The sequence below is a fragment of the Rhinoderma darwinii genome, chromosome 3 (genome assembly GCF_050947455.1).
Source record: "Rhinoderma darwinii isolate aRhiDar2 chromosome 3, aRhiDar2.hap1, whole genome shotgun sequence".
In the NCBI taxonomy this organism is placed as follows: domain Eukaryota; kingdom Metazoa; phylum Chordata; class Amphibia; order Anura; family Rhinodermatidae; genus Rhinoderma; species Rhinoderma darwinii.
The window spans coordinates 406,278,602-406,305,112 of NC_134689.1; the positions used below are offsets into that span (position 1 = coordinate 406,278,602).

The 26,511-nt window shown below is 47.9% G+C and overlaps 1 protein-coding gene across 3 annotated transcripts; it reads right to left on the bottom strand.

The window, feature by feature from the left end:
- Window positions 1-478: 478 nt before the first annotated feature.
- TAF6 (TATA-box binding protein associated factor 6) lies at window positions 479-26,511 on the bottom strand. 3 transcript variants are annotated; one of them, XM_075859200.1, is made up of 15 exons: window positions 26,417-26,511; window positions 20,034-20,194; window positions 11,106-11,192; window positions 10,784-10,937; window positions 10,053-10,109; window positions 9,844-9,963; window positions 9,613-9,755; window positions 9,464-9,541; window positions 8,800-8,901; window positions 8,504-8,686; window positions 3,132-3,206; window positions 2,925-3,050; window positions 2,450-2,620; window positions 2,100-2,315; window positions 479-850 (listed from the first exon to the last, which is right to left on the bottom strand). In XM_075859200.1, exons 2-15 carry the CDS (start codon window positions 20,181-20,183, stop codon window positions 635-637), a joined length of 1,878 nt encoding a protein of 625 aa, XP_075715315.1. In that variant the 5' UTR covers window positions 20,184-20,194; window positions 26,417-26,511; the 3' UTR covers window positions 479-634. The 3 variants fall into 3 exon arrangements, with proteins under 3 accessions (XP_075715315.1, XP_075715313.1, XP_075715314.1); XM_075859198.1 differs by having other exon boundaries at window positions 2,450-2,623; XM_075859199.1 differs by having other exon boundaries at window positions 2,450-2,623; window positions 26,361-26,432.

The window sequence follows — 26,511 nt, forward strand, 5'->3', positions numbered from 1 at the left end:
AGGGCACAGCTGCAGCCTCTCCTGTGCCTTGCACGTTTGTGGCTCTCCAGCAAACTGCATACAATTTAGAATTATCTCTAGAACTATTGCTTTTGATAGATGTGATCTGGTCCCACCTCACTATGTGATACGTAGTTATCAGAGCAATTACCTGTAACCTCGGAGGTTTACTTCCAGCAAAATAATTACAAAAAAACCTAGGAGAGCCGATGGATCCTGGAGAGGTGAATAACCCCTCCACTAGTAATCCTAAAATGAACCCCCTTTCTGCCCTAGACCACCAGGGATCTTAAAATCCCTACGTATATTGACATTAACCATTCAATGCCATTTGAATATTAAATTTCACTCTAGAAAACCTTCTAAGGGACATCAGAAATTCAGAGATAGTTTTTGGCAAGGTGACTTCACCTAGCATGGGTGGGTGTTTCTGGATTTTTTTTTTCCAGGTGTGTGGAGGAAGAAATGTGAAAACCACTTTATGTTTTTACAATTTTATTAACAAAATGTTTATATCTATTGTTTTACACAAAATAAACAAGTTGCAATGCACAGACACAGTGAACATTACTACACTTGCACAGCCAATCACGCCTGCAGTCATACACCATACACGCATAAAAAAAAGTCTCGGTCAGAAGTTAGAGGTCTCTATAGAAGGGGGAGGGGACGGTTGAGGGGTCTTGCTTTCTCCTGCAGGCGGAAGAGACACAACTATGTATTTCTGCATTCCACTACTGCCCCCGGTGGTGGAACCAACACCACTGTTCTGACCTCCTGACACTAGCTTGACAATGGGTTGGACACCTGGGGGGCAGGAGGGGGAGGGGCCGCTGGAAGATGTGAGAACCTGCAAAAAAAAATAAAAAGACACAGTGAGTAATTAAGAGAAGTGAAGACCAAGGAGCCAACACATCTACGGAGGAGGAGGAATCATAAACTGGAAGAGGAAGGGTGAAATAACAGCAATTGTGCATAATAGAAAAGCAAGGATGAAGCAGAAACGGAAAAGGAACGAAAAATGAAGACAGTAAGTCAGCACATGAAAGCCAAGAGCGCCAAGGGAGAAGCCGAGAGGGAAAGCAGATTGAGCCAAGGGAGAAGCAGAAAGAGAATGCAGAGCGAGCCAAGGGAGGAGCCGAGAGGGAGTGCAGAGCGAGCGAAGAGAGGAGCCGAGAATGAATGCAGAGCGAGGCAAGGGAGGAGCCAAGAGAAAATGCAGAGCGAGCTAAGGGAGAAGCCGAAGGAATGCAGAGCGAGCTAAGGGAGAAGCCGAAAGAGAATGCAGAGCGAGCCAACGGAGAAGCCGAAAGTGAATGCAGAGCGAGCCAAGGGAGCAGCCGAGAGGGAATGCAGAGAGAGCCAAGGGAGCAGTCGAGAGGGAATGCAGAGCGAGCTAAGGGAGCAGTCGAAAGGGAATGCAGAGAGAGCCAAGGGAGCAGTCGAGAGGGAATGCAGAGCGAGCCAAGGGAGCAGCCGAGAGGGAAAGCACAGCGAGACAAGGGAGAAGCCGAGAGGGGAAGTAGAGTGAGCAAGGGAAGCAGAGTGAAAGGGAAAGCAGAGCGAGCCAAGAGAGAAGCCCAAAGAGAATGCAGAGCGAGCCAAGGAAGGAGCCGAGGGAGTGCAGAGTGAGCCATGGGAGGAGACGAGAGGAGAAGCAGAGTGCGCCAAGGAAGGAAAATGCAGAGCGAGCCAAGGGAAGAGCCGAGCGGGAAAGCAAAGCGGACAGAGAGAGAATGCAGAGCGGGCAGAAAAGGAATGCAGAGCTAGTCCAGCGAGGGACTGAAAGTATATGCAGAGCTAGCCATGGGAGAGGCTAAAAGGGAATGGAGAGCTATCCAACAGAAAGGGATTAGTGGGTGCAGTCTGAGCCTATGGGTACATTAAATACCTAGGGAAGCACTGAAGGGGAGAACAGTGTAAGGAATGGATCAGTAGGGCCAGAGTGAGAAAAGGGAGAATGGAAGACACAGAAGATAAAAGAGGATGAAGATGGTGAGAGCAGAGGAACATACAGCACAACAAAGAAGTATGGAACAGAGATGAGTATTTGCTGGAGATGGACAATTAGAAACAATAAAGAGATGATGTGGAGTTACCTGGGTCCCGCTGCTCCCGGCTGAAGACACCACAATGTACTTGGTGGGTGGTGGTGACGGCTGGGTGGGAGTTGCAGAACGGGCACTCACTAAGGTCTGTACTGGCAAAGTCAAAGACCCAGTCAAGGACCCAGGCATCTTAATTATTCCTGGTGGACGAGAAGATTGCGTGATGGAGCCCGAGGCTGTCTGAGAGAGAGTTAAAGTGGGACGTGGCTGAGAGAGAGGTCACAAAGATGGGGATGAGAGAAAACACAAAAAATTAACCATTAGTCCATAGTGTAGCGATCCCAGGTCACATGCTATTCCCAGAGAGTTACTATAAATACTGTCATAATACTTAGAATTACCTGAGTCACCGTCAGGGTGGTCCGGTTGACCTGTGGCCCTTGTAACGCGCTCTGAGCTCTGGCCTTCATAACATGGGAGCACAGCGTAGGGCCCAAAAACCCGTAATCTGTGCGGTATGATTCAGGAATGTCAGGGGGAGAGCGCAGTTTCACCAAAACTGGGGCAGTATGCTTCTGCAGGAAGACAACTTAGTCAAAATGCAAACCTTTCTAATAAGTAATACAGCGCCAAAGCAATGTGGAAGCCAGTTGCCACCACTAGGGGGCTGATCTGTATGCACCTCATATCAACCTCAAAAGAAGACACATAGAGGGGTATACCAATTGCCCCCTACAGGTTGACACCGGTAGCAGAAACTCTTAAGTCTATATGTTCAGGATACGTAGTAATGGTACTGCGTACGGAAGAAGTAGAGAATCACAGCCACATGCATGTATTATATAAAAAAAACAGCACTGCAGTACTGCGTATTACCAGCAGGAGGCTCTGCACGTGGTCTGCTCCAATCTTATCGATGTTGGATAGCACTGGCCCCTCCACAACGTTGCGGAGTCTCTCTCCCTCCACATGCAGGCGCGGAACGATGAGAGTTTTAATTACCTTATTAAAAAAATAATAATAATTAGCTACGACTCTCCCAACATAACCCATCCCCCACTGTATAATCTTCCCAAAACTCACATCAGGCCCCAGCTCTGCCAGGCCAGCAATAGATCCATATCGTGTAGTCCAAGGAGTGCGGTCATCAACCCAACTCTATTCAAGAGGAGGCAAATAGTAGTAATGTCAGGGATGGAGAGGAGGCAGCCAATAGTTATATTCTTCTCAACAGGAGGCGGTATTGTAGTAGTTATATTCTTGTATATAGGGGCAGTATTGTAGTAGTTATATTCTTGTATATAGGTGGCAGTATTATAGTAGTTGTATTCTTGTATATAGGGGGCAGTATTATAGTAGTTATATTCTTGTATATAGGGGCAGTATTATAGTAGTTATATTCTTGTATATAGGAGCAGTATTATAGTAGTTATATTCTTGTGTATAGGGACAGTATTATAGTAGTTATATTCTTGTATATAGGAGCAGTATTATAGTAGTTATATACTTGTACGCAGGAGCAGTATTATAGTAGTTATATTCTTGTATATAGGGGCAGTATTGTAGTAGTTATATTCTTGTATATAGGTGGCAGTATTATAGTAGTTGTATTCTTGTATATAGGGGGCAGTATTATAGTAGTTATATTCTTGTATATAGGGGCAGTATTATAGTAGTTATATTCTTGTATATAGGAGCAGTATTATAGTAGTTATATTCTTGTGTATAGGGACAGTATTATAGTAGTTATATTCTTGTATATAGGAACAGTATTATAGTAGTTATATTCTTGTATATAGGGGCAGCATTATAGTAATTATATTCTTGTATATAGGGGCAGTATTATAGTAGTTATATTCTTGTATATAGGAGGCAGTATTATAGTAGTTATATTCTTGTATATAGGAGCAGTATTATAGTAGTTATATTCTTGTATATAGGAGCAGTATTATAGTAGTTATATTCTTGTACATAGGGGGCAGTATTATAGTAGTTATATTCTTGTATATAGGGAGCAGTATTATAGTAGTTATATTCTTGTACATAGGAGGCAGTATTATAGTAGTTATATTCTTGTATATAGGGGCAGTATTATAGTAGTTATATTCTTGTATATAGGAGGCAGTATTATAGTAGTTATATTCTTCTCCACAGGAGGCAGTATTATAGTAGTTATATTCTTGTATATAGGAGCAGTATTATAGTAGTTATATTCTTGTATATAGGGGGCAGTATTATAGTAGTTATATTCTTGTACATAGGGGGCAGTATTATAGTAGTTATATTTTTGTATATAGGAGCAGTATTATAGTAGTCATATTCTTGTATATAGGGGGCAGTATTATAGTAGTTATATTCTTGTATAAAGGGGGCAGTATTATAGTAGTTATATTCTTGTATATAGGGGCAGTATTATAGTAGTTATATTCTTGTACATAGGGGCAGTATTATAGTAGTTATATTCTTGTACATAGGGGCAGTATTATAGAAGTTATATTCTTCTCCACAGGAGGCAGTATTATAGTAGTTATATTCTTGTATATAGGGGGCAGTAGTATAGTAGTTATATTCTTGTACATAGGGGCAGTATTATAGTAGTTATATTCTTGTATATAGGAGGCAGTATTATTGTAGTTATGTTCTTGTATATAGGGGGCAGTATTATAGTAGTTATATTCTTGTACATAGGGGCAGTATTATAGTAGTTATATTCTTGTATATAGGAGGCAGTATTATAGTAGTTATATTCTTGTATATAGGGGGCAGTATTATAGTAGTTATATTCTTGTATATAGGAGGCAGTATTATAGTAGTTATGTTCTTGTATATAGGGGGCAGTATTATAGTAGTTATATTCTTGTACATAGGGGCAGTATTATAGTAGTTATATTCTTGTATATAGGAGGCAGTATTATAGTAGTTATATTCTTCTCCACAGGAGGCAGTATTATAGTAGTTATATTCTTGTATATAGGGGGCAGTAGTATAGTAGTTATATTCTTGTACATAGGGGCAGTATTATAGTAGTTATATTCTTGCATATAGGGGCAGTATTATAGTAGTTACATTCTTGTACATAAAGGCAGTATTATATTAGTTATATTCTTGTACATAGGGGGCAGTATTATAGTAGTTATATTCTTGTATAAAGGAGCAGTATTATAGTAGTTATATTCTTGTATATAGGGGGCAGTAATATAGTAGTTATATTCTTGTATATAGGAGGCAGTATTATAGTAGTCATATTCTTGTACATAGGGGGCAGTATTATAATAGTTATATTCTTGTATATAGGGGCAGTATTATAGTAGTTATATTCTTGTATATAGGAGCAGTATTATAGTAGTTATATTTTTGTATATAGGGGCATTATTATAGTAGTTATATTCTTGTATATAGGGGCAGTATTATAGTAGTTATATTCTTGCATATAGGATTATTATAGTAGTTATATTCTTGTATATAGGAGGCAGTGTTATAGTAGTTATATTCTTGTATATAGGGAGCGGAATTATAGTAGTTATGTTCTTGTATATAGGGGCAGTATTATAGTAGTTACATTCGTGTATATAGGAGGCAGTGTTATAGTAGTTACATTCTTGTATAGAGGAGCAGTATTATAGTAGTTATATTCTTGTATATAGGGGGCAGTATTATAGTAGTTATATTCTTGTATAGAGGAGCAGTATTATAGTAGTTATATTCTTGTATATAGGAGCGGCATTATAGTAGTTATATTCTTGTATATAGGGGCAGTATTATAGTAGTTATATTCTTGTATATAGGGGCAGTATTATAGTAGTTATATTCTTGTATATAGGGAGCTGTATTATAGTAGTTATATTCTTGTATATAGGGAGCAGTATTATAGTAGTTATATTCTTGTATATAGTGGCAGTATTATAGTAGTTATATTCTTGCATATAGGAGAAGTATTATAGTAGTTATATTCTTGTATATAGGAGGCAGTATTATAGTAGTTATATTCTTGTATATAGGGGGCAGTATTATAGTAGTTATATTCTTGTATATAGGGACAGTATTATAGTAGTTATATTCTTGTATATAGGAGGAGTATTATAGTAGTTACATTCTTGTACATAGGAGGCAGTGTTATAGTAGTTATATTCTTGTATATAGGGAGCAGTATTATAGTAGTTATATTATTGTATATAGTGGCAGTATTATAGTAGTTATATTGTTGCATATAGGAGAAGTATTATAGTAGTTATATTCTTGTATATAGGAGGCAGTATTATAGTAGTTATATTCTTGTACATAGGAGGCAGTATTATAATAGTTATATTCTTGTATATAGGGAGCAGAATTATAGTAGTTATGTTCTTGTATATAGGAGGCAGTGTTATAGTAGTTATATTCTTGTATATAGGGAGCAGAATTATAGTAGTTACGTTCTTGTATATAGGAGGCAGTGTTATAGTAGTTATATTCTTGTATATAGGGAGCAGTATTATAGTATTTACATTCTTGTATATAGGAGGCAGTGTTATAGTAGTTATATTCTTGTATATAGGGGGCAGTATTATAGTAGTTATATTCTTGTACATAGGAGGCAGTGTTATAGTAGTTATATTCTTGTATATATGAGCAGTATTATAGTAGTTATATTCTTGTATATAGGGGCAGTATTATAGTAGTTATATTCTTGTATATAGGAGCAGTATTATAGTAGTTATATTCTTGTATATAGGGGGCAGTGTTATAGTAGTTATATTCTTGTATATAGGAGCAGTATTATAGTAGTTATATTCTTGTATATAGGGGGCAGTATTATAGTAGTTATATTCTTGTATATAGGGCAGTATTATAGTAGTTATATTCTTGTATATAGGAGCAGTATTATAGTAGTTATATTCTTGTATATAGGGGCAGTATTATAGTAGTTATATTGTATATAGGAGGCTGTATTATAGTAGTTATGTTCTTGTATATAGGAGGCAGTGTTATAGTAGTTATATTCTTGTATATAGGGAGCAGTATTATAGTAGTTACATTCTTGTATATAGGAGGCAGTGTTATAGTCGTTATATTCTTGTATATAGGGGGCAGTATTATAGTAGTTATATTCTTGTATATAGGAGGCAGTGTTATAGTAGTTATATTCTTGTATATAGGGAGCAGAATTATACTAGTTATGTTCTTGTATATAGGAGGCAGTGTTATAGTAGTTATATTCTTGTATATAGGGAGCAGAATTATACTAGTTATATTCTTGTATATAGGGAGCAGTATTATAGTAGTTATATTCTTGTATATAGGAGGCAGTGTTATAGTAGTTATATTCTTGTATATAGGGGGCAGTATTATAGTAGTTATGTTCTTGTACATAAGAGGCAGTATTATAGTAGTTATATTCTTGTACATAGGAGGCAGTATTATAGTAGTTATATTCTTGTATATAGGGGGCAGTATTATAGTAGTTATATTCTTGTATATAGGAGCAGTATTATAGTAGTTATATTCTTGTATATAGGAGCAGTATTATAGTAGTTATATTCTTGTACATAGGAGGCAGTGTTATAGTAGTTATATTCTTGTATATAGGGAGCAGAATTATAGTAGTTATATTCTTGTATATAGGAGGCAGTATTATAGTAGTTATATTCTTGTATATCGGGGGCAGTATTATAGTAGTTATATTCTTGTATATAGGGGCAGTATTATAGTAGTTATATTCTTGTATATAGGAGCAGTATTATAGTAGTTATATTCTTGTATATAGAAGGCAGTATTATAGTAGTTATATTCTTGTACATAGGAGGCAGTATTATAGTAGTTATATTCTTGTATATAGGAACAGTATTATAGTAGTTATATGCTTGTATATAGGGGGCAGTATTATAGTAGTTATATTCTTGTATATAGGGGGCAGTATTATAGTAGTTATATTCTTGTATATAGGGGCAGTATTATAGTAGTTATATTCTTGTATATAGGGGCAGTATTATAGTAGTTATATTCTTGTATATAGGTGCAGTATTATAGTAGTTATATTCTTGTATATAGGGGGCAGTATTATAGTAGTTATATTCTTGTATATAGAGGGTAGTATTATAGTAGTTATATTCTTGTATATAGGGAGCAGTATTATAGTAGTTATATGCTTGTATATAGGAGCAGTATTATAGTAGTTATAGTAGTATATAGGAGGCAGTACTATAGTAGTTATATTCTTGTACATAGGGAGCAGTATTATAGTAGTTATATTCTTGTACATAGGGGGCAGTATTATAGTAGTTATATTCTTGTACATAGGAGAAGTATTATAATAGTAATATTTTGGTACATAAGGGGCAGAATTATAGTAGGTATACAAACTCTTAAAACATGTATACCCTATAAAGGATTATAGAATTAGGGTATTGACATCCGCACAGTGTCTGTATACATATATCTGCTATTAGATTCATATCTCACATTTATGACTCTCTCACCTTGGTGAACGTCTTGGTTATCCGTGATTGGATGTTGTTGGTGGTCGTGCTGAAGTTCTTGCAGATCTGCGCTATAAGCCGGGCAGCGAAATCCCGCAGAGCCCAGTGATTGTCCACATCCGGACGGAGACACAGCTGCCGACTGACGATACAGGTCATCACTGCCGGGATCAGTTCATGAAGCTACAGGATAGGTGAATAGGGGCGGCATTTAACCATGACCCATATATTATTAGTCCGCAGCTCATATAAGACACAGGACGGACCATGCTTGATATGAGACTCTCCATACTTACATATTTCTCCAGGTAGAGGGTGGGGTTGTCCATCAGAGCCTTCACCATCCTCATGAGATATATGAGCAAGGCCAGGTTATTCTGGACGACATTGACGCGCACCTGAGCAGAAAACACATCTGGCAGTAAATACACCAACACTGATGACATGATTCCATTTACTGACAGCAAGTAGAGATCTTAAGATTGGTGAGAAATTGAAAGAAACCATATTAAGAAGTTGTTCTTTTTATTAATCGATCTGGTTATTTCTCTGTGTATTTAAATATTTGATATCATATTTTTGTATTATGAATCTATAGCTGGGCTACGTATAGATGAACTGCACGTCCTGTGTCTTGTACATTATATAGATTATTATTGTACATTATATTTACTGGCCAGCGAGTCCTTGGGGTGGGTATAATGTATGCACTCTATTTTTCATACTATGGACTGGCACTCTATAGTAATTTTGCGAATGAAGAAATATATACATTTCTATATGATTTTTTTTCGGCTTGAGTGCTTGGCTTTATTTCTGACAATATCTTTCTGCGGCTTTGTAGGTCTATGACTATTTGAACCCCAGGAAAGACCAGGCTAAGCATAGCGACTCAGTGGGAAGGTTCACAGCAAGGACAATTTCCCATGTGCCCCAAATATCCCCAACTCCTATACTCACCCCTTCTGAAATGAAGGTGCTAAACCGTGGCAGCATCTGATACAGGCCGGGGTCAGTGGCAATGCTCTGCAGGGCTTCCTATAGAAGAAGCACAAATGAGACCCCATATACGTATACATGTGCGGACGCGTCCCTGTATGGCTACATACCGCTCTTTTGGCTTCGCAGGAGCCGACACAAGCCTCTGTGATCTCCTTGTAGTACAGCTGCTGCTCCACAGACAGCTCGTGGATGCTGCGGGGCTTCAGCTTCAGAGGAGTGCCCTCTATTATGGTGTTCTTCTTCTCCTTACCTGGACAGAACAGAGACGCGGGTCCCATATTAATGACTGGGTAACAAGTAATAACACAGAAGATCACGCCTGTCCGCGGGACGCTCACCTTTTCCATCCACGGCATTGGCCCCCTGACCTTTCCCTTTCAGACCTCCCGCTTCCTCCTGCCCCGGTTTTGCAGCCTTCAATGGCTCGGTGGCCTCGATCTTCTGCTGCTCCTTTGGAACTGGAGAGAAAGTGATAATAATGAAACAAAAGGGAAAGAAGACCCAACGTATGAAGGAGCATGTGATGAGGGCGGAGAAGACTTCTCACCTGGTGGAGGGTTCTCCGGGATGGCCGGCTGCACTCCTTCTATACTCAGCCAGTGAGCTACAAGATAAAAACACGTTTATGGGACCGTATAATGTACACAGCACAGAACGTACCCACTCTAATAGACCATATTAACATCAGTGTGATACCCAGAGATATAGTCATGGGTGCAATTACAACCACAAACCCCCCCCCCCCCCCCCCAAGAGAAAGAGAGAGAGGGGCTGAAGAGAAAAAAGTTCCTGGTGTGTCACCTGACCCCCCTCAACCAGTAGGCAGCTCTGAAAAGGATTATGTGATCTCTTTCTAATGAGTCATGAAGTGTATGTCACATGATGCTTTTCAGAGCCGCTGACTGGCTGAAAGGGATCATGTGATCCAGTCCAGCAATTACACTCAATAGCATTAGGGGATCTGACAGATAACTATTTTGTGGCGACCATGCAGCATCACGGTTCTAGCGATATGCCATCAATGTCTATTGTGAGATTACCCCATATATACAAGCAGGTCCACCAGTTATACATATTGTCTTCCACTAGGGGGAGATGGAACATGGAGCCAGGTAATCTCACTTCCCGATATCCCACCCAACAAAACTACAAGGTTAAAACGGTGTCTTGTATTTCCTCCACGTGGAGCTGATGACATCACCAGGATGGAGCGTTCTTATAAGAAAGAGCGGTGACGCGAATGACAGCGAAAGATGCGCAAATCTTTGTGTTACTCACCTTTTAAGGACACATCGAGGGGCACACGGGGCAGCGGGGTGCTTATTATATCACACAGGTCCACTTCTTTCTCCTCATAGAAGTGCAGCTCACGGCCTCCCCCGCTGGCAAAGCGGAAGGGCAGGAACTCCTTGGCGTGGAATCCGTATATCGGCTGTCGGGGGTGGGTAGAGACAGCGTCATTTAGTAAAAGTAAAAACGTGATACTTTATAATGGAGCCGTCCACAGTACTCCGCTGGGATGGGGTGACCTGGACATGGTGAATAGGTGTCCAGCGCCCAAAACGAGCCCCAGCTTCATTAATGCCATGTCCTTCCTTACCTCCACGTTCTTCAGCTTGAGGGCAGCGTCAATGTCGTTGGGGGTGAGTTTCTGTCTCTTGCCGACATGCATGAACTTCATAGCGTCCTGGACAAGGAGAGAGACCGTGAAGATCAGCGCTGGGGCACGAAAGAAATACTGCAGTCTGGTACAGGGTAGCGAGGGAAGGAGGACTGTGGGGGTGGGGAACACTGTAATAAGCACTCCGCCGACAAGAGGATCCCCGCACTGCAGCACCAAGAGGATCGATCCCCGCATCCCAGCGCCAAGAGGATCGATCCCCGCACCCCAGCGCCAAGAGGATCGACCCCCGCGCCAAGAGGATCGACCCCCGCGCCAAGAGGATCGACCCCCGCGCCAAGAGGATCGACCCCCGCGCCAAGAGGATCGATCCCCGCACCCCAGCTCCAAGAGGATCGATCCCCGCACCCCAGCTCCAAGAGGATCGATCCCCGGACCCCAGCGCCAACAGGATCGATCCCTGCACCCCAGCGCCAGGAGGATCGACCCCCGTGCTCCAGCGCCAAGAGGATCGACCCCCGCGCCCCAGGAGGATCGACCCCCGCGCTCCAGCAACAAGAGGATCGACCCCCGCGCTCCAGCACCAAGAGGATCGAACCCCGCGCCAAGAGGATCGATCCCCACACCCCAGCGCCAAGAGGATCGATCCCCACACCCCAGCGCCAAGAGGATCGCTCCCCACACCCCAGCGCCAAGAGGATCGATCCTGGCACCCCAGCGCCAAGAGGATCGATCCTGGCACCCCAGCGCCAAGAGGATCGATCCCGGCACCCCAGCGCCAAGAGGATCGATCCCGGCACCCCAGCGCCAAGAGGATCGATCCTGGCACCCCAGCGCCAAGAGGATCGATCCTCGCACCCCAGCGCCAAGAGGATCGATCCTCGCACCCCAGCGCCAAGAGGATCGATCCCCGCACCGCAGGGCCATTGGGATCGATTCCCTCACCGCAGGGTCATGAGGATCGATCCCCGCGCCCCAGCGACAGGAGGATCGACCCCCACGCTCCAGCGCCAAGAGGATCGACCCCCGCGCTCCAGCGCCAAGAGGATCGACCCCCGCGCCCCAGGAGGATCGACCCCCGCGCTCCAGCGCCAAGAGGATCGACCCCCGCGCTCCAGCGCCAAGAGGATCGACCCCCGCGCTCCAGCGCCAAGAGGATCGACCCCCGCGCTCCAGCGCCAAGAGGATCGATCCCCGCGCCCCAGCGCCAAGAGGATCGATCCCCGCACCCCAGCGCCAAGAGGATCGATCCCCGCACCCCAGCGCCAAGAGGATCGATCCCCACACCCCAGTGCCAAGAGGATCGATCCCCACACCCCAGCGCCAAGAGGATCGATCCCCACACCCCAGCGCCAAGAGGATCGATCCCCACACCGCAGGGTCAAGAGGATCGATACCCACGCCCCAGCGCCAAGAGGATCGATCCCCGTGCCCAAGCGCCAAGAGGATCGACCCCCGCGCCAAGAGGATCGATCCCCGTGCTCCAGCGCCAAGAGGATCGACCCCCGCGCCCCAGGAGGATCGACCCCCGCGCTCCAGCAACAAGAGGATCGACCCCCGCGCTCCAGCACCAAGAGGATCGAACCCCGCGCCAAGAGGATCGATCCCCACACCCCAGCGCCAAGAGGATCGATCCCCACACCCCAGCGCCAAGAGGATCGCTCCCCACACCCCAGCGCCAAGAGGATCGATCCTGGCACCCCAGCGCCAAGAGGATCGATCCTGGCACCCCAGCGCCAAGAGGATCGATCCCGGCACCCCAGCGCCAAGAGGATCGATCCCGGCACCCCAGCGCCAAGAGGATCGATCCCGGCACCCCAGCGCCAAGAGGATCGATCCCGGCACCCCAGCGCCAAGAGGATCGATCCTCGCACCCCAGCGCCAAGAGGATCGATCCTCGCACCCCAGCGCCAAGAGGATCGATCCCCGCACCGCAGGGCCATTGGGATCGATTCCCTCACCGCAGGGTCATGAGGATCGATCCCCGCGCCCCAGCGACAGGAGGATCGACCCCCACGCTCCAGCGCCAAGAGGATCGACCCCCGCGCTCCAGCGCCAAGAGGATCGACCCCCGCGCCCCAGGAGGATCGACCCCCGCGCTCCAGCGCCAAGAGGATCGACCCCCGCGCTCCAGCGCCAAGAGGATCGACCCCCGCGCTCCAGCGCCAAGAGGATCGACCCCCGCGCTCCAGCGCCAAGAGGATCGATCCCCGCGCCCCAGCGCCAAGAGGATCGATCCCCGCACCCCAGCGCCAAGAGGATCGATCCCCGCACCCCAGCGCCAAGAGGATCGATCCCGACACCCCAGTGCCAAGAGGATCGATCCCCACACCCCAGCGCCAAGAGGATCGATCCCCACACCCCAGCGCCAAGAGGATCGATCCCCACACCGCAGGGTCAAGAGGATCGATACCCACGCCCCAGCGCCAAGAGGATCGATCCCCGTGCCCAAGCGCCAAGAGGATCGACCCCCGCGCCAAGAGGATCGATCCCAGCTGCCCCAGCGCCTAGAGGATCGATCCCCGCTGCCCCAGCGCCAAGAGGATCGATCCCCGCTGCCCCAGCGCCAAGAGGATCGATCCCCGCTGCCCCAGCGCCAAGAGGATCGATCCCCACACCCCAGCGCCAAGAGGATCGATCCTGGCACCCCAGCGCCAAGAGGATCGATCCTGGCACCCCAGCGCCAAGAGGATCGATCCCGGCACCCCAGCGCCAAGAGGATCGATCCCGGCACCCCAGCGCCAAGAGGATCGATCCCGGCACCCCAGCGCCAAGAGGATCGATCCTCGCACCCCAGCGCCAAGAGGATCGATCCTCGCACCCCAGCGCCAAGAGGATCGATCCCCGCACCGCAGGGCCATTGGGATCGATTCCCTCACCGCAGGGTCATGAGGATCGATCCCCGCGCCCCAGCGACAGGAGGATCGACCCCCTCGCTCCAGCGCCAAGAGGATCGACCCCCGCGCTCCAGCGCCAAGAGGATCGACCCCCGCGCCCCAGGAGGATCGACCCCCGCGCTCCAGCGCCAAGAGGATCGACCCCCGCGCTCCAGCGCCAAGAGGATCGACCCCCGCGCTCCAGCGCCAAGAGGATCGACCCCCGCGCTCCAGCGCCAAGAGGATCGACCCCCGCGCTCCAGCGCCAAGAGGATCGATCCCCGCGCCCCAGCGCCAAGAGGATCGATCCCCGCACCCCAGCGCCAAGAGGATCGATCCCCGCACCCCAGCGCCAAGAGGATCGATCCCGACACCCCAGTGCCAAGAGGATCGATCCCCACACCCCAGCGCCAAGAGGATCGATCCCCACACCCCAGCGCCAAGAGGATCGATCCCCACACCGCAGGGTCAAGAGGATCGATACCCACGCCCCAGCGCCAAGAGGATCGATCCCCGTGCCCAAGCGCCAAGAGGATCGACCCCCGCGCCAAGAGGATCGATCCCAGCTGCCCCAGCGCCTAGAGGATCGATCCCCGCTGCCCCAGCGCCAAGAGGATCGATCCCCGCTGCCCCAGCGCCAAGAGGATCGATCCCCGCTGCCCCAGCGCCAAGAGGATCGATCCCCGCACCCAAGCGCACAGAGGATCGATCCCGGCACCCCAGCGCCAAGAGGATCGATCCCGGCACCCCAGCGCCAAGAGGATCGATCCCCGCACCCCAGCGCCAAGAGGATCGATCCCCGCACCGCAGGGCCATTGGGATCGATTCCCACACCGCAGGGTCATGAGGATCGATCCCCGCGCCCCAGGAGGATCGACCCCCGCGCTCCAGCGCCAAGAGGATCGACCCCCGCGCTCCAGCGCCAAGAGGATCGATCCCCGCGCTCCAGCGCCAAGAGGATCGATCCCGGCACCCCAGCGCCAAGTGGATCGATCCCGGCACCCCAGCGCCAAGAGGATCGATCCCGGCACCGCAGGGCCATTGGGATCGATTCCCACACCGCAGGGTCATGAGGATCGACCCCCGCGCTCCAGTGCCAGGAGGATCGACCCCCTATATACAAGAATATAACTACTATAATACTGCCCCTATATACAAGAATATAACTACTATAATACTGCTCCTATATACAAGAATATAACTACTATAATACTGCCCCCTATGTACAGGAATATAACTACTATAATACTGCCCCCTATATACAAGAATATAACTACTATAATACTGCCTCCTATATACAAGAATATAACTACTATAATATTGCCCCCTATGTACAAGAATATAACTACTATAATACTGCCCCTATATACAATATAACTACTATAATACTGCCTCCTATATACAAGAATATAACTACTATAATATTGCCCCCTATGTACAAGAATATAACTACTATAATACTGCCCCTATATACAATATAACTACTATAATACTGCCCCCTATATACAAGAATATAACTACTATAATACTGCCCCTATATACAAGAATATAACTACTATAATACTGCTCCTATATACAAGAATATAACTACTATAATACTGCCCCTATATACAAGACTATAACTACTATAATACTACCCTCTATATACAAGAATATAACTACTATAATACTGCCCCCTATATACTAGAATATAACTACTATAATACTGCCCCCTATATACAAGAATATAACTACTATAATACTGCCCCCTATATACAAGAATATAACTACTATAATACTGCCCCCTATGTACAAGAATATAATTACTATAATACTGCTCCTATATGCAAGAATATAACTACTATAATACTGCTCCTATATGCAAGAATATAACTACTATAATACTGCCCCTATATACAAGAATATAACTACTATAATACTGCCACCTATATACAAGAATATAACTACTATAATACTGCCCCCTATGTACAAGAATATAACGACTATAATACTGCTCCTATATATAAGAATATAACTACTATAATACTGTCCCTTATGTAGAAGAATACAACTACTATAATACTGCCTCCTATATACAAGAATGTAACTACTATAATACTGCCCCCTATATACAAGAATATAACTACTATAATACTGCCCCCTATATACAAGAATATAACTACTATAATACTGCCCCTATATACAAGAATATAACTACTATAATACTGCCCCTATATACAAGAATATAACTACTATAATACTGCCCCCTATGTACAAGAATATAACTACTATAATACTGCTCCTATATGCAAGAATATAACTACTATAATACTGCTCCTATATGCAAGAATATAACTACTATAATACTGCCACCTATATACAAGAATATAACTACTATAATACTGCCCCCTATGTACAAGAATATAACGACTATAATACTGCTCCTATATATAAGAATATAACTACTATAATACTGTCCCTTATGTAGAAGAATACAACTACTATAATAATGCCCCCTATATGCAAGAATATAACTACTATAATACTGCCCCTATATACAAGAATATAACTACTATAATACTCCTATATGCAAGAATATAACTACTATAATACTGCCCCTATATACAAGAATATAACTACTATAACACTGCCTCCTATATACAAGAATATAACTACTATAATACTGCCCCTATATACAAGAACATAACTACTATAATTCTGCTCCCTATATACAAGAATATAACTACTATAACACTGCCTCCTATATACAAGAATATAAGAGGATCGATCCCCGCACCGCAGGGCCATTGGGATCGATTCCCTCACCGCAGGGTCATGAGGATCGATCCCCGCGCCCCAGCGACAGGAGGATCGACCCCCACGCTCCAGCGCCAAGAGGATCGACCCCCGCGCTCCAGCGCCAAAAGGATCGACCCCCGCGCCCCAGGAGGATCGACCCCCCGCGCTCCAGCGCCAAGAGGATCGACCCCCGCGCTCCAGCGCCAAGAGGATCGACCCCCGCGCTCCAGCGCCAAGAGGATCGACCCCCGCGCTCCAGCGCCAAGAGGATCGATCCCCGCACCCCAGCGCCAAGAGGATCGATCCCCGCACCCCAGCGCCAAGAGGATCGATCCCCGAGCCCCAGCGCCAAGAGGATCGATCCCCGCACCCCAGCGCCAAGAGGATCGATCCCCACACCCCAGCGCCAAGAGGATCGATCCCCACACCCCAGCGCCAAGAGGATCGATCCCCACACCGCAGGGTCAAGAGGATCGATACCCACGCCCCAGCGCCAAGAGGATCGATCCCCGTGCCCAAGCGCCAAGAGGATCGACCCCCGCGCCAAGAGGATCGATCCCCGCTGCCCCAGCGCCTAAAGGATCGATCCCCGCTGCCCCAGCGCCTAAAGGATCGATCCCCGCTGCCCCAGCGCCAAGAGGATCGATCCCCGCTGCCCCAGCGCCAAGAGGATCGATCCCCGCTGCCCCAGCGCCAAGAGGATCGATCCCCGCGCCCCAGCGCCAAGAGGATCGATCCCGGCACCCCAGCGCCAAGAGGATCGATCCCGGCACCCCAGCGTCAAGAGGATCGATCCCGGCACCCCAGCGCCAAGAGGATCGATCCCCGCACCCCCCCGCGCTCCAGCGCCAAGAGGATCGACCCCCGCGCTCCAGCGCCAAGAAGATCGATCCCCGCGCTCCAGCGCCAAGAGGATCGATCCCGGCACCCCAGCGCCAAGAGGATCGATCCCGGCACCCCAGCGCCAAGAGGATCGATCCCGGCACCCCAGCGCCAAGAGGATCGATCCCGGCACCCCAGCGCCAAGAGGATCGATCCCGGCACCCCAGCGCCAAGAGGATCGATCCCCGCACCGCAGGGCCATTGGGATCGATTCCCGCACCGCAGGGTCATGAGGATCGACCCCCGCGCTCCAGGGTCATGAGGATCGACCCCCGCGCTCCAGCGCCAGGAGGATCGACCCCCGCGCTCCAGCGCCAGGAGGATCGACCCCCGCGCTCCAGCGCCAAGAGGATCGACCCCCGCGCTCCAGCGCCAAGAGGATCGACCCCCGCGCCCCAGCGCCAAGAGGATCGACCCCCGCGCTCCAGCACCAAGAGGATCGATCCCCGCACCCCAGCGCCAAGAGGATCGATCCCCGCACCCCAGCGCCAAGAGGATCGATCCCCACACCCCAGCGCCAAGAGGATCGATCCCCACACCCCAGCGCCAAGAGGATCGATCCCCACACCCCAGCGCCAAGAGGATCAATCCCCACACCGCAGGGTCAAGAGGATTGATCCCCGCGCCCAAGCGGCAAGAGGATTGACCCCCGCACCCAATTGCCAAGAGGATCGATCCCCGCTGCCCCAGCGCCAAGAGGATCGATCCCCGCTGCCCCAGCGCCAAGAGGATCGATCCCCGCTGCCCCAGCGCCAAGAGGATCGACCCCCGCGCTCCAGCGCCAAGAGGATCGACCCCCGCGCCCCAGCGCCAAGAGGATCGACCCCCGCGCCCCAGCGCCAAGAGGATCGACCCCCGCGCTCCAGCGCCAAGAGGATCGACCCCCGCGCTCCAGCGCCAAGAGGATCGACCCCCGCGCTCCAGCACCAAGAGGATCGAACCCGCGCCAAGAGGATCGATCCCCGCACCCCAGCGCCAAGAGGATCGATCCCCGCACCCCAGCGCCAAGAGGATCGACCCCCGCGCCAAGAGGATCGACCCCCGCGCCCCAGCGCCAAGAGGATCGACCCCCGCGCCCCAGCGCCAAGAGGATCGACCCCCGCGCCCGAGGAGGATCGATCCCCGCGCCCCAGCGCCAAGAGGATTGACCCCCACGCCCCAGCGCCAAGAGGATCGACCCCCGCGCCCCAGCGCCAAGAGGATCGACCCCCGCGCTCCAGCGCCAAGAGGATCGACCCCCGCGCTCCAGCGCCAAGAGGATCGACCCCCGCGCTCCAGCGCCAAGAGGATCGACCCCCGCGCTCCAGCGCCAAGAGGATCGACCCCCGCGCTCCAGCGCCAAGAGGATCGACCCCCGCGCTCCAGCACCAAGAGGATCGAACCCGCGCCAAGAGGATCGATCCCCGCACCCCAGCGCCAAGAGGATCGATCCCCGCACCCCAGCGTCAAGAGGATCGATCCCCACACCCCAGCGCCAAGAGGATCGATCCCCACACCCCAGCGTCAAGAGGATCGATCCCCACACCCCAGCGCCAAGAGGATCGATCCCCACACCCCAGCGCCAAGAGGATCAATCCCCACACCGCAGCGCCAAGAGGATCAATCCCCACACCGCAGGGTCAAGAGGATCGATCCCCGCGCCCAAGCACCAAGAGGATCGACCCCCGCACCCAAGCGCCAAGAGGATCGACCCCCGCGCCAAGAGGATCGATCCCAGCACCAAGAGGGAAAAAAAAAAAAAAGGGTGTTTTGTTGTTTGGGGTGTTAGTTGCTTATTTGTTTTATTGTTATTGTTTCTGTGCGCTTTGGTTGGCATGGGTGGGAGTAGGTTCTTTTTTGCTATTGTTTTGTTATGTAGTTTTTGGTTTTATCTTTTTTGAGAATCTAGTTGTTGTTGTTTTGGATAAGGTGTGAATGTGGCTGTATGAGAGGAGTATATCGGGCCAGGTCAGGTGTTATATATACAGCAATGTATTTTTTGCTAAGATTTTGTTTTTAGTTATGAATTTTGTAGATATGTTTTGTATTTTTCTATAAAATAAAAAAGAGTCCCAGCACCAAGAGGATCGATCCCCGCTGCCCCAGCGCCAAGAGGATCGATCCCCGCTGCCCCAGCGCCAAGAGGATCGACCCCCGCGCCCCAGGAGGATCGATCCCCGCTGCCCCAGCGCCAAGAGGATCGACCCCCGCGCTCCAGCGCCAAGAGGATCGACCCCCGCGCTCCAGCGCCAAGAGGATCGACCCCCGCGCTCCAGCACCAAGAGGATCGATCCCCGCACCAAGAGGATCCCAGCACTCCACCAAGGAACAAGACCCCCGCACTCCAGCACCAGGGAATAATGGGGTGCTAGCCATTGTGATGACCTCTGACCTGGAAGACCTCCTTGATCCTGAAGCTGACTTCTTGTGTGAGCATCTGGCAGGTCTCCTCTGCTATCTGTGAGACTCCTATAGACTCTGCAATCACTTTCATGGACTCGCTGGGGAGGACAGCGTTACCAATCTTCTTCCCCTCCGCCATGACAGGAGAGCCTGGGAGGATAAAGCAGACGGCACAGATTAGGACTAAAATATAACCAAATTCTGCAGAGCATCACTTAAAGGGGCTCTGTCACCACATTATAAGTGGCATATCTTGTAAATAATGTGGATCGTTGTGGAGAGGAGTGTATGACGCTGACCAATCAGTGACCAATCAGCGTCATACACTTCTCCCCATTCATTTACACTGCACATAGTGATCTAGCTAGATCACTATGTGCAGTCACTTACTAACATATTAACGTTACTGCAGTGTCCGGACAATGAATATACTTGACCTCCAGCCAGGACGGGATGTGTATTCAGAATCCTGACACTTCTGTAGCGTTTGTTTGATATATACAGCAAGGCAAGCGTAATCTCGCGAGATTACGCTGCAAACTGTCATTTCAAACGAGATTACGCTTGCCTTACTGTAAATATCAGAAGTGTCAGGATTCTGAATAGACATCATGTCCTGGCTGGAGGTGATGTACATTCACTGTCAGGACACTGCAGTAACGTTACTGTGTGTGTATGTGGCTGCACATAGTGATCTAGTAAGATCACTATGTGCAGTGTAAATGAATGGGGAGAAGTGTATGACGCTGATTGGTCACTGATTGGTCAGCATCATACACTTCTCTCCACAACGCCCACTTGGTCATATAGTAAAACACGCCCAGTTGTCCATTTAGAAACTCATTAGCATAAAGCTAAAATAGGTCATAACTCCGTCAAAAATGATCGTTTTTCTAAATAAAAAACACTGGTGTAATCTACATTACAGCGCCGATCACATCATGTACAAGATAGGGAATTTATAATGTGGTGACAGAGCCTCTTTAACCCCTTCAGGACCAAGCTCATTTTGGCCTTCAGGACCAGACCCATTTTTTCAAATCTGACATATTTCACTTTATGTGGTAATAACTCCGGAACGCTTTTACCTATCAAAGTGATTCTGAGATTGTTTTCTCGTGACACATTGGACTTTATGATAGTGGAAAAATGTGGTCGATAAATTCAATATTTACCAGTGAAAAACACCAAAATTTGGTGAAAAATTGCAAAAATTTGCATTTTTCTAAATGTAAATGTATCTGCTTGTAAGACAGGCAGTTATACCACACAAAATTGTTGCTAATTAACATCCCCCATATGTCTACTTTAGATTGGCATCGTTTTTTGAACATCCTTTTATTTTTCTAGGACGTTACGAGGCTTAGAACTTTAGCAGCAATTTCTCACATTTTCAAGAAAATTTCAAAAGGCTATTTTTACAGGGGCCAGTTCAGTTGTGAAGCGGCTTTTAGGGCCTTATATATTAGAAACCGCCAAAAAGTCACCCCATTTTAAAATCTTCACCCCTCAAAGTATTCAAAACAGCATTTAGAAAGTTTCTTAACCCTTTAAACGTTTCACAGGAATTAAAGCAACGTAGAGGTGAAATTTTCAAATTTCATTTTTTTTTTGCAGAAATTCATCTTTATTCTATTTTTTTTGTAACACAGAAGTTTTTACCAGAGAAATGCAACTCAATATTTATTGCCCAGATTCTGCAGTTTTTAGAAATATCCCACATGTGGCCCTAGTGTGGTAATGGACTGAAGCACCGGCCTCAGAAGCAAAGGAGCACCCAGTGGATTTTGGGCCTCCTTTTTATTAGAAAATATTTTAGGCTCCATGTCAGGTTTCAAGGGCTCTTTCGGTGCCAAAATAGTGGAAATCCACCAAAAGTGACCCCATTTTGGAAACTACACCCCTTGAGGAAATTATCTAGGGGTATAGTGAGCATTTTGACCCCGCAGGTTTTTTGCAGAAATTATTGGAAGTAGGCCGTGAAAATAAAAATCGTTATTCTTTCAAAGATTATGTAGGTTTAGCTAATTTTTTCTAATTTCCACGAGGACTAAAGGAGAAAAAGCACCACAACATTTGTAAAGCAATTTCTCCCGAGTAAAACAATACCCCACATGTGGTTATAAACGGATGTTTGGACACACGGCGGAGCTTAGAAGGGAAAGAGCGCCATTTGGCTTTTGGAGCTCAAATTTAGCAGGAATGGTTTGTGGAGGCCATGTCGCATTTGCAAAGCCCCTGAGGTACCAAAACAGTGAAAACGCCAAAAAAGTGACTCCATTGAGAAAACTACACCCCTTGAGGAATCCATCTAGGGGTGTAGTGAGCATTTTGCCCCCACAGGTGTTTCACAGATTTTATTAGAATTGGGCAGTGAAAATAAAAAAAATCCTTTTTCTTCAATAAGACGTAGCTTTAGCTCCAAATTTTTAATTTTCTCAACAAATAAAGGAAAAAAAGAACCCCAACGCTTGTAAAGCAACTTCTCTGGAGTACGGCAATACCCCACACGTGGTCGTAAAATGCTGTTTGGGCACACGGCAGGGCTCAGAAGGGAAGGAGCGCCATTTGCTTTTGGTGTACAGATTTTGCTGCATTTGGTTTCTGGTCGCTATGTTGCATTTGCAAAGTCCATGTGGGACCAAAACAGTGGATCCCCCCCAGAAGTGACGCCATTTTGGAAACAACACCCTCAAGGTATTCACCTAGGGGTGTAGTGAGCATGTTAACCCCACAGGTGTTTTGCAGAAATTCGTGTGCACACGATGTGGGAGAATGAAAATGGGAATTTTTCCTTAGATACGCCAATATGTGGTGCCCGGCTTGTGCCACCATAACAAGACAGCTCTCAATTATTATGCGGTGTTTCCCTGTTTTAGAATCACCCTACATGTGGCCCTAATCTTTTGCCTGGACATTCGACAGGGCTCAGGAGTGAAAGAGTACCATGTAAAATTGAGGCCTAATTTGGCGACTTATAAAGTATTGGTTCACAATTGCAGAGGCTTTGATGTGAAATAATAAAAGAAACCCCTGAGAAGTGACCCCATTTTGGAAACTGCACCCCTCAAGGCATTTATTAAGAGGTGTAGTGAGCATTTTCACCCCACGTATCTTTTCCATAAATGATTGCGCTGCGGAAGGTACAAATTAAATAGTTTCCCTAGATATGCCAATTCAGTGTCAAATGTCATGCCCAGCTTGTGCCACTTTTTTTTATATATACACCGTTCACCGTACGTTATAAACTACATGTTACCTTTATTCTGCGGGTCAGTACGATTCCGGCGATACCAAATTTATAGAACTTTTTTATAACTTTTTGCACAATAAAATTACTTTTGGAAAGAGAATGTATTTTTTCTGTCGCCAAGTTGTGAGAGCCATAACTTTTACATTTTTTCGTCGATGGAGCTGTGTGAGGGCTTGTTTTTTTTTGCGAGACGAGGTATAGATTTTATCGGTACCATTTTTGGATACATGCGACTTTTTGATCACTTTTTATTTCAATTTTTGGAAGACAGTGACCAAAAAAACAGTAATTATGGCAGTGTTTTTGAGTTTTTTTTTTTACGGCGTTCACTGTGCGGAATAAATAACATAATATTTTTATAGTTCAGGTCGTTACGATCGCTGCGATACCAAATATGTATGGCTTTATTATTTTTTTCAATAATAAATGACTTATAAGGGAAAAAGGGCGATTGTGTTTTGTGTTATTATTTGAAACTTTTATTGTATGTTTTCCAACTTTTATTTTTACTTTTTTTACACTTTTTTTTACACTTTTCTTTAGTCCCACTAGGGGACTTGAATGTCCAACTATTTGTTTGATGTTCTAATACATTGCACTACCTATGTAGTGCAATGTATTGGAACTGTCAGTTGTTCACTGACAGCAAGCCGATTAGGCTCCGCCTCTGGGCGGGGCCTAATCAGCTTACGTAATGGCAGACAGGAGTCCATTGTTAGGGCTCCTGTTGCCATGGTAGCAGTCGCCAGCCTTGCCATCGCATGGCAAGGCTGCCGATTTTCTACAAACCTCTAGGATGCAGCGATCACAATGGATCGCTGCATCGAAGGGGTTAATGCCAGGAATCAGAGCTAGCTCCGGTTCCTGGCGATAGATCGGGGTGTCCGCTGTAACATACAGCGGACACCCACTGCTGATGACGCCGGCTCAGCTTCTGAGCCGGAAGCTGAGCCGGCGCCATCTTGCCGATGTTACCGGAAGCCTCCTGGGCCCCGCCGACGACGGGGCATAGGAGGATTCCGTTACAGGCTGATCGGGAGGTAAGCATTAGCCCTCCGATCGCCTTTGCAGCCACCGGCAACCCAGTGATCACGTTGCTGGGGTGCCGGTGGCTATAAACTCCTCACATGCTGCGATCTCTATTGAACGCAGCATGTGAGGGGTTAATCGGTCGGATCGGATGCTAGCTCCGGTCCTGGCCGATACCTTAGGGTGCCAGCTGTAACATACAGCTGTCACCCGGTGGTGATGTCGCTGGCTCAGCTCCTGAGCCAGCTTCATCTCCATGACGTATATTTACGTGAAAAGGCGGTAAGCCACCGATTTTAATGACGTATATATACGTGATCCGGCGGGAAGGGGTTAATAGACAATACCCATCTTATATGTACAAGTTGTCACGGCTCCACACCTTTTATTGGCACTACATCTAAGGCTGTTACTTTGTTAGTACATAATGCTGCTAAATAACTAGGCAGTTCTGCGATACGTTCTGAATTCTCTTCTATCCTATGTATGACTAGAGCTCTGTTATGGGGGAGTCACTATAGATGACTGTTATGGGGGACATTGTAGACGATGCTGTTATGGGGGAGGCACCGCAGGCGGCTCTGTTATGGGGGAGGCACCGCAGGCGGCTCTGTTATGGGGGAGGCACCGCAGGCGGCTCTGTTATGGGGGCACCGCAGACGGCTCTGTTATGGGGGAGGCACCGCAGGCGGCTCTGTTATGGGGGAGGCACCGGAGACGGCTCTGTTATGGGGGGCACCGGAGACGGCTCTGTTATGGGGGGCACCGGAGACGGCTCTGCTATGGGGGAGGCACCGCAGGCGGCTCTGTTATGGGGGAGGCACCGGAGACGGCTCTGTTATGGGGGAGGCACCGGAGACGGCTCTGCTATGGGGGAGGCACCGCAGGCGGCGCTGTTATGGGGGAGGCACCGCAGGCGGCGCTGTTATGGGGGAGGCACCGCAGGCGGCTCTGTTATGGGGGAGGCACCGCAGGCGGCTCTGTTATGGGGGAGGCACCGCAGGCGGCTCTGTTATGGGGGAGGCACCGCAGGCGGCTCTGTTATGGGGGCACTGGAGACGGCTCTGTTATGGGGGAGGCACCGGAGACGGCTCTGTTATGGGGGAGGCACCGGAGACGGCTCTGTTATGGGGGGCACCGGAGACGGCTCTGTTATGGGGGGCACTGGAGACGGCTCTGCTATGGGGGAGGCACTGGAGACGGCTCTGCTATGGGGGAGGCACTGGAGACGGCTCTGCTATGGGGGAGGCACCGCAGGCGGCTCTGTTATGGGGGAGGCACCGGAGACGGCTCTGTTATGGGGGAGGCACCGGAGACGGCTCTGCTATGGGGGAGGCACCGCAGGCGGTGCTGTTATGGGGGAGGCACCGCAGGCGGCGCTGTTATGGGGGAGGCACCGGAGACGGCTCTGTTATGGGGGAGGCACCGGAGACGGCTCTGTTATGGGGGAGGCACCGGAGACGGCTCTGTTATGGGGGAGGCACCGGAGACGGCTCTGTTATGGGGGAGGCACCGGAGACGGCTCTGTTATGGGGGAGGCACCGGAGACGGCTCTGTTATGGGGGAGGCACCGGAGACGGCTCTGTTATGGGGGAGGCACCGGAGACGGCTCTGTTATGGGGGAGGCACCGGAGACGGCTCTGTTATGGGGGAGGCACCGGAGACGGCTCTGTTATGGGGGGCACTAGAGACTACACAGTATAATACAAACCTCAGCTGCTGCAGAACTTGTTTTCAAGAGGACGTTTCACATCAATAACTCACATGAAGCTTTCACTGTTTTTCAAAGAGAGGTTCTGCAGCAGCTGTTTAGAAGGCGTCATATAGCCCAGACCATGAGGAATTCTGTAACCCTATAATGGCCACAATGACTTGTAATATTCTTATAATGTACAGTACGTGATATTACAGGATGTGGTCATTATTCTCAGTGCTGTGTTTATTGTTATTACAGCGATTCCCACCCAGTCACCTGCCCCTCGTCCCCCTGCTCCTTCTCCGCTCCCCCCTTATAACCAGGATATTATCACGCACCTCAGATACATACAACCACGTGATATGACATTATCTCCGCTCCGTACACTACTCACCGCCGCTCTCCTGTACGGTCCACTGAAATACTTCCGGTTACAAGGTAAACTTCCGTCTGTCTCCATACCAATAATATCCTGGCAGGACGGTAGAG

Excerpts from the sequence above, each read along its gene's own strand:
- TAF6 (XM_075859198.1), bottom strand. The coding sequence starts at position 20,183 with ATGGCGGAGGGGAAGAAGATTGGTAACGCTGTCCTCCCCAGCGAGTCC. Across the intron at positions 10,938-11,105 it reads TCAAGCTGAAGAACGTGGAG|CCGATATACGGATTCCACGC; the intron begins GTAAGGAAGGAC and ends CACCCCCGACAG. Across the intron at positions 2,624-2,924 it reads ACGTGCAGAGCCTCCTGCTG|AAGCATACTGCCCCAGTTTT; the intron begins GTAATACGCAGT and ends GTCTTCCTGCAG.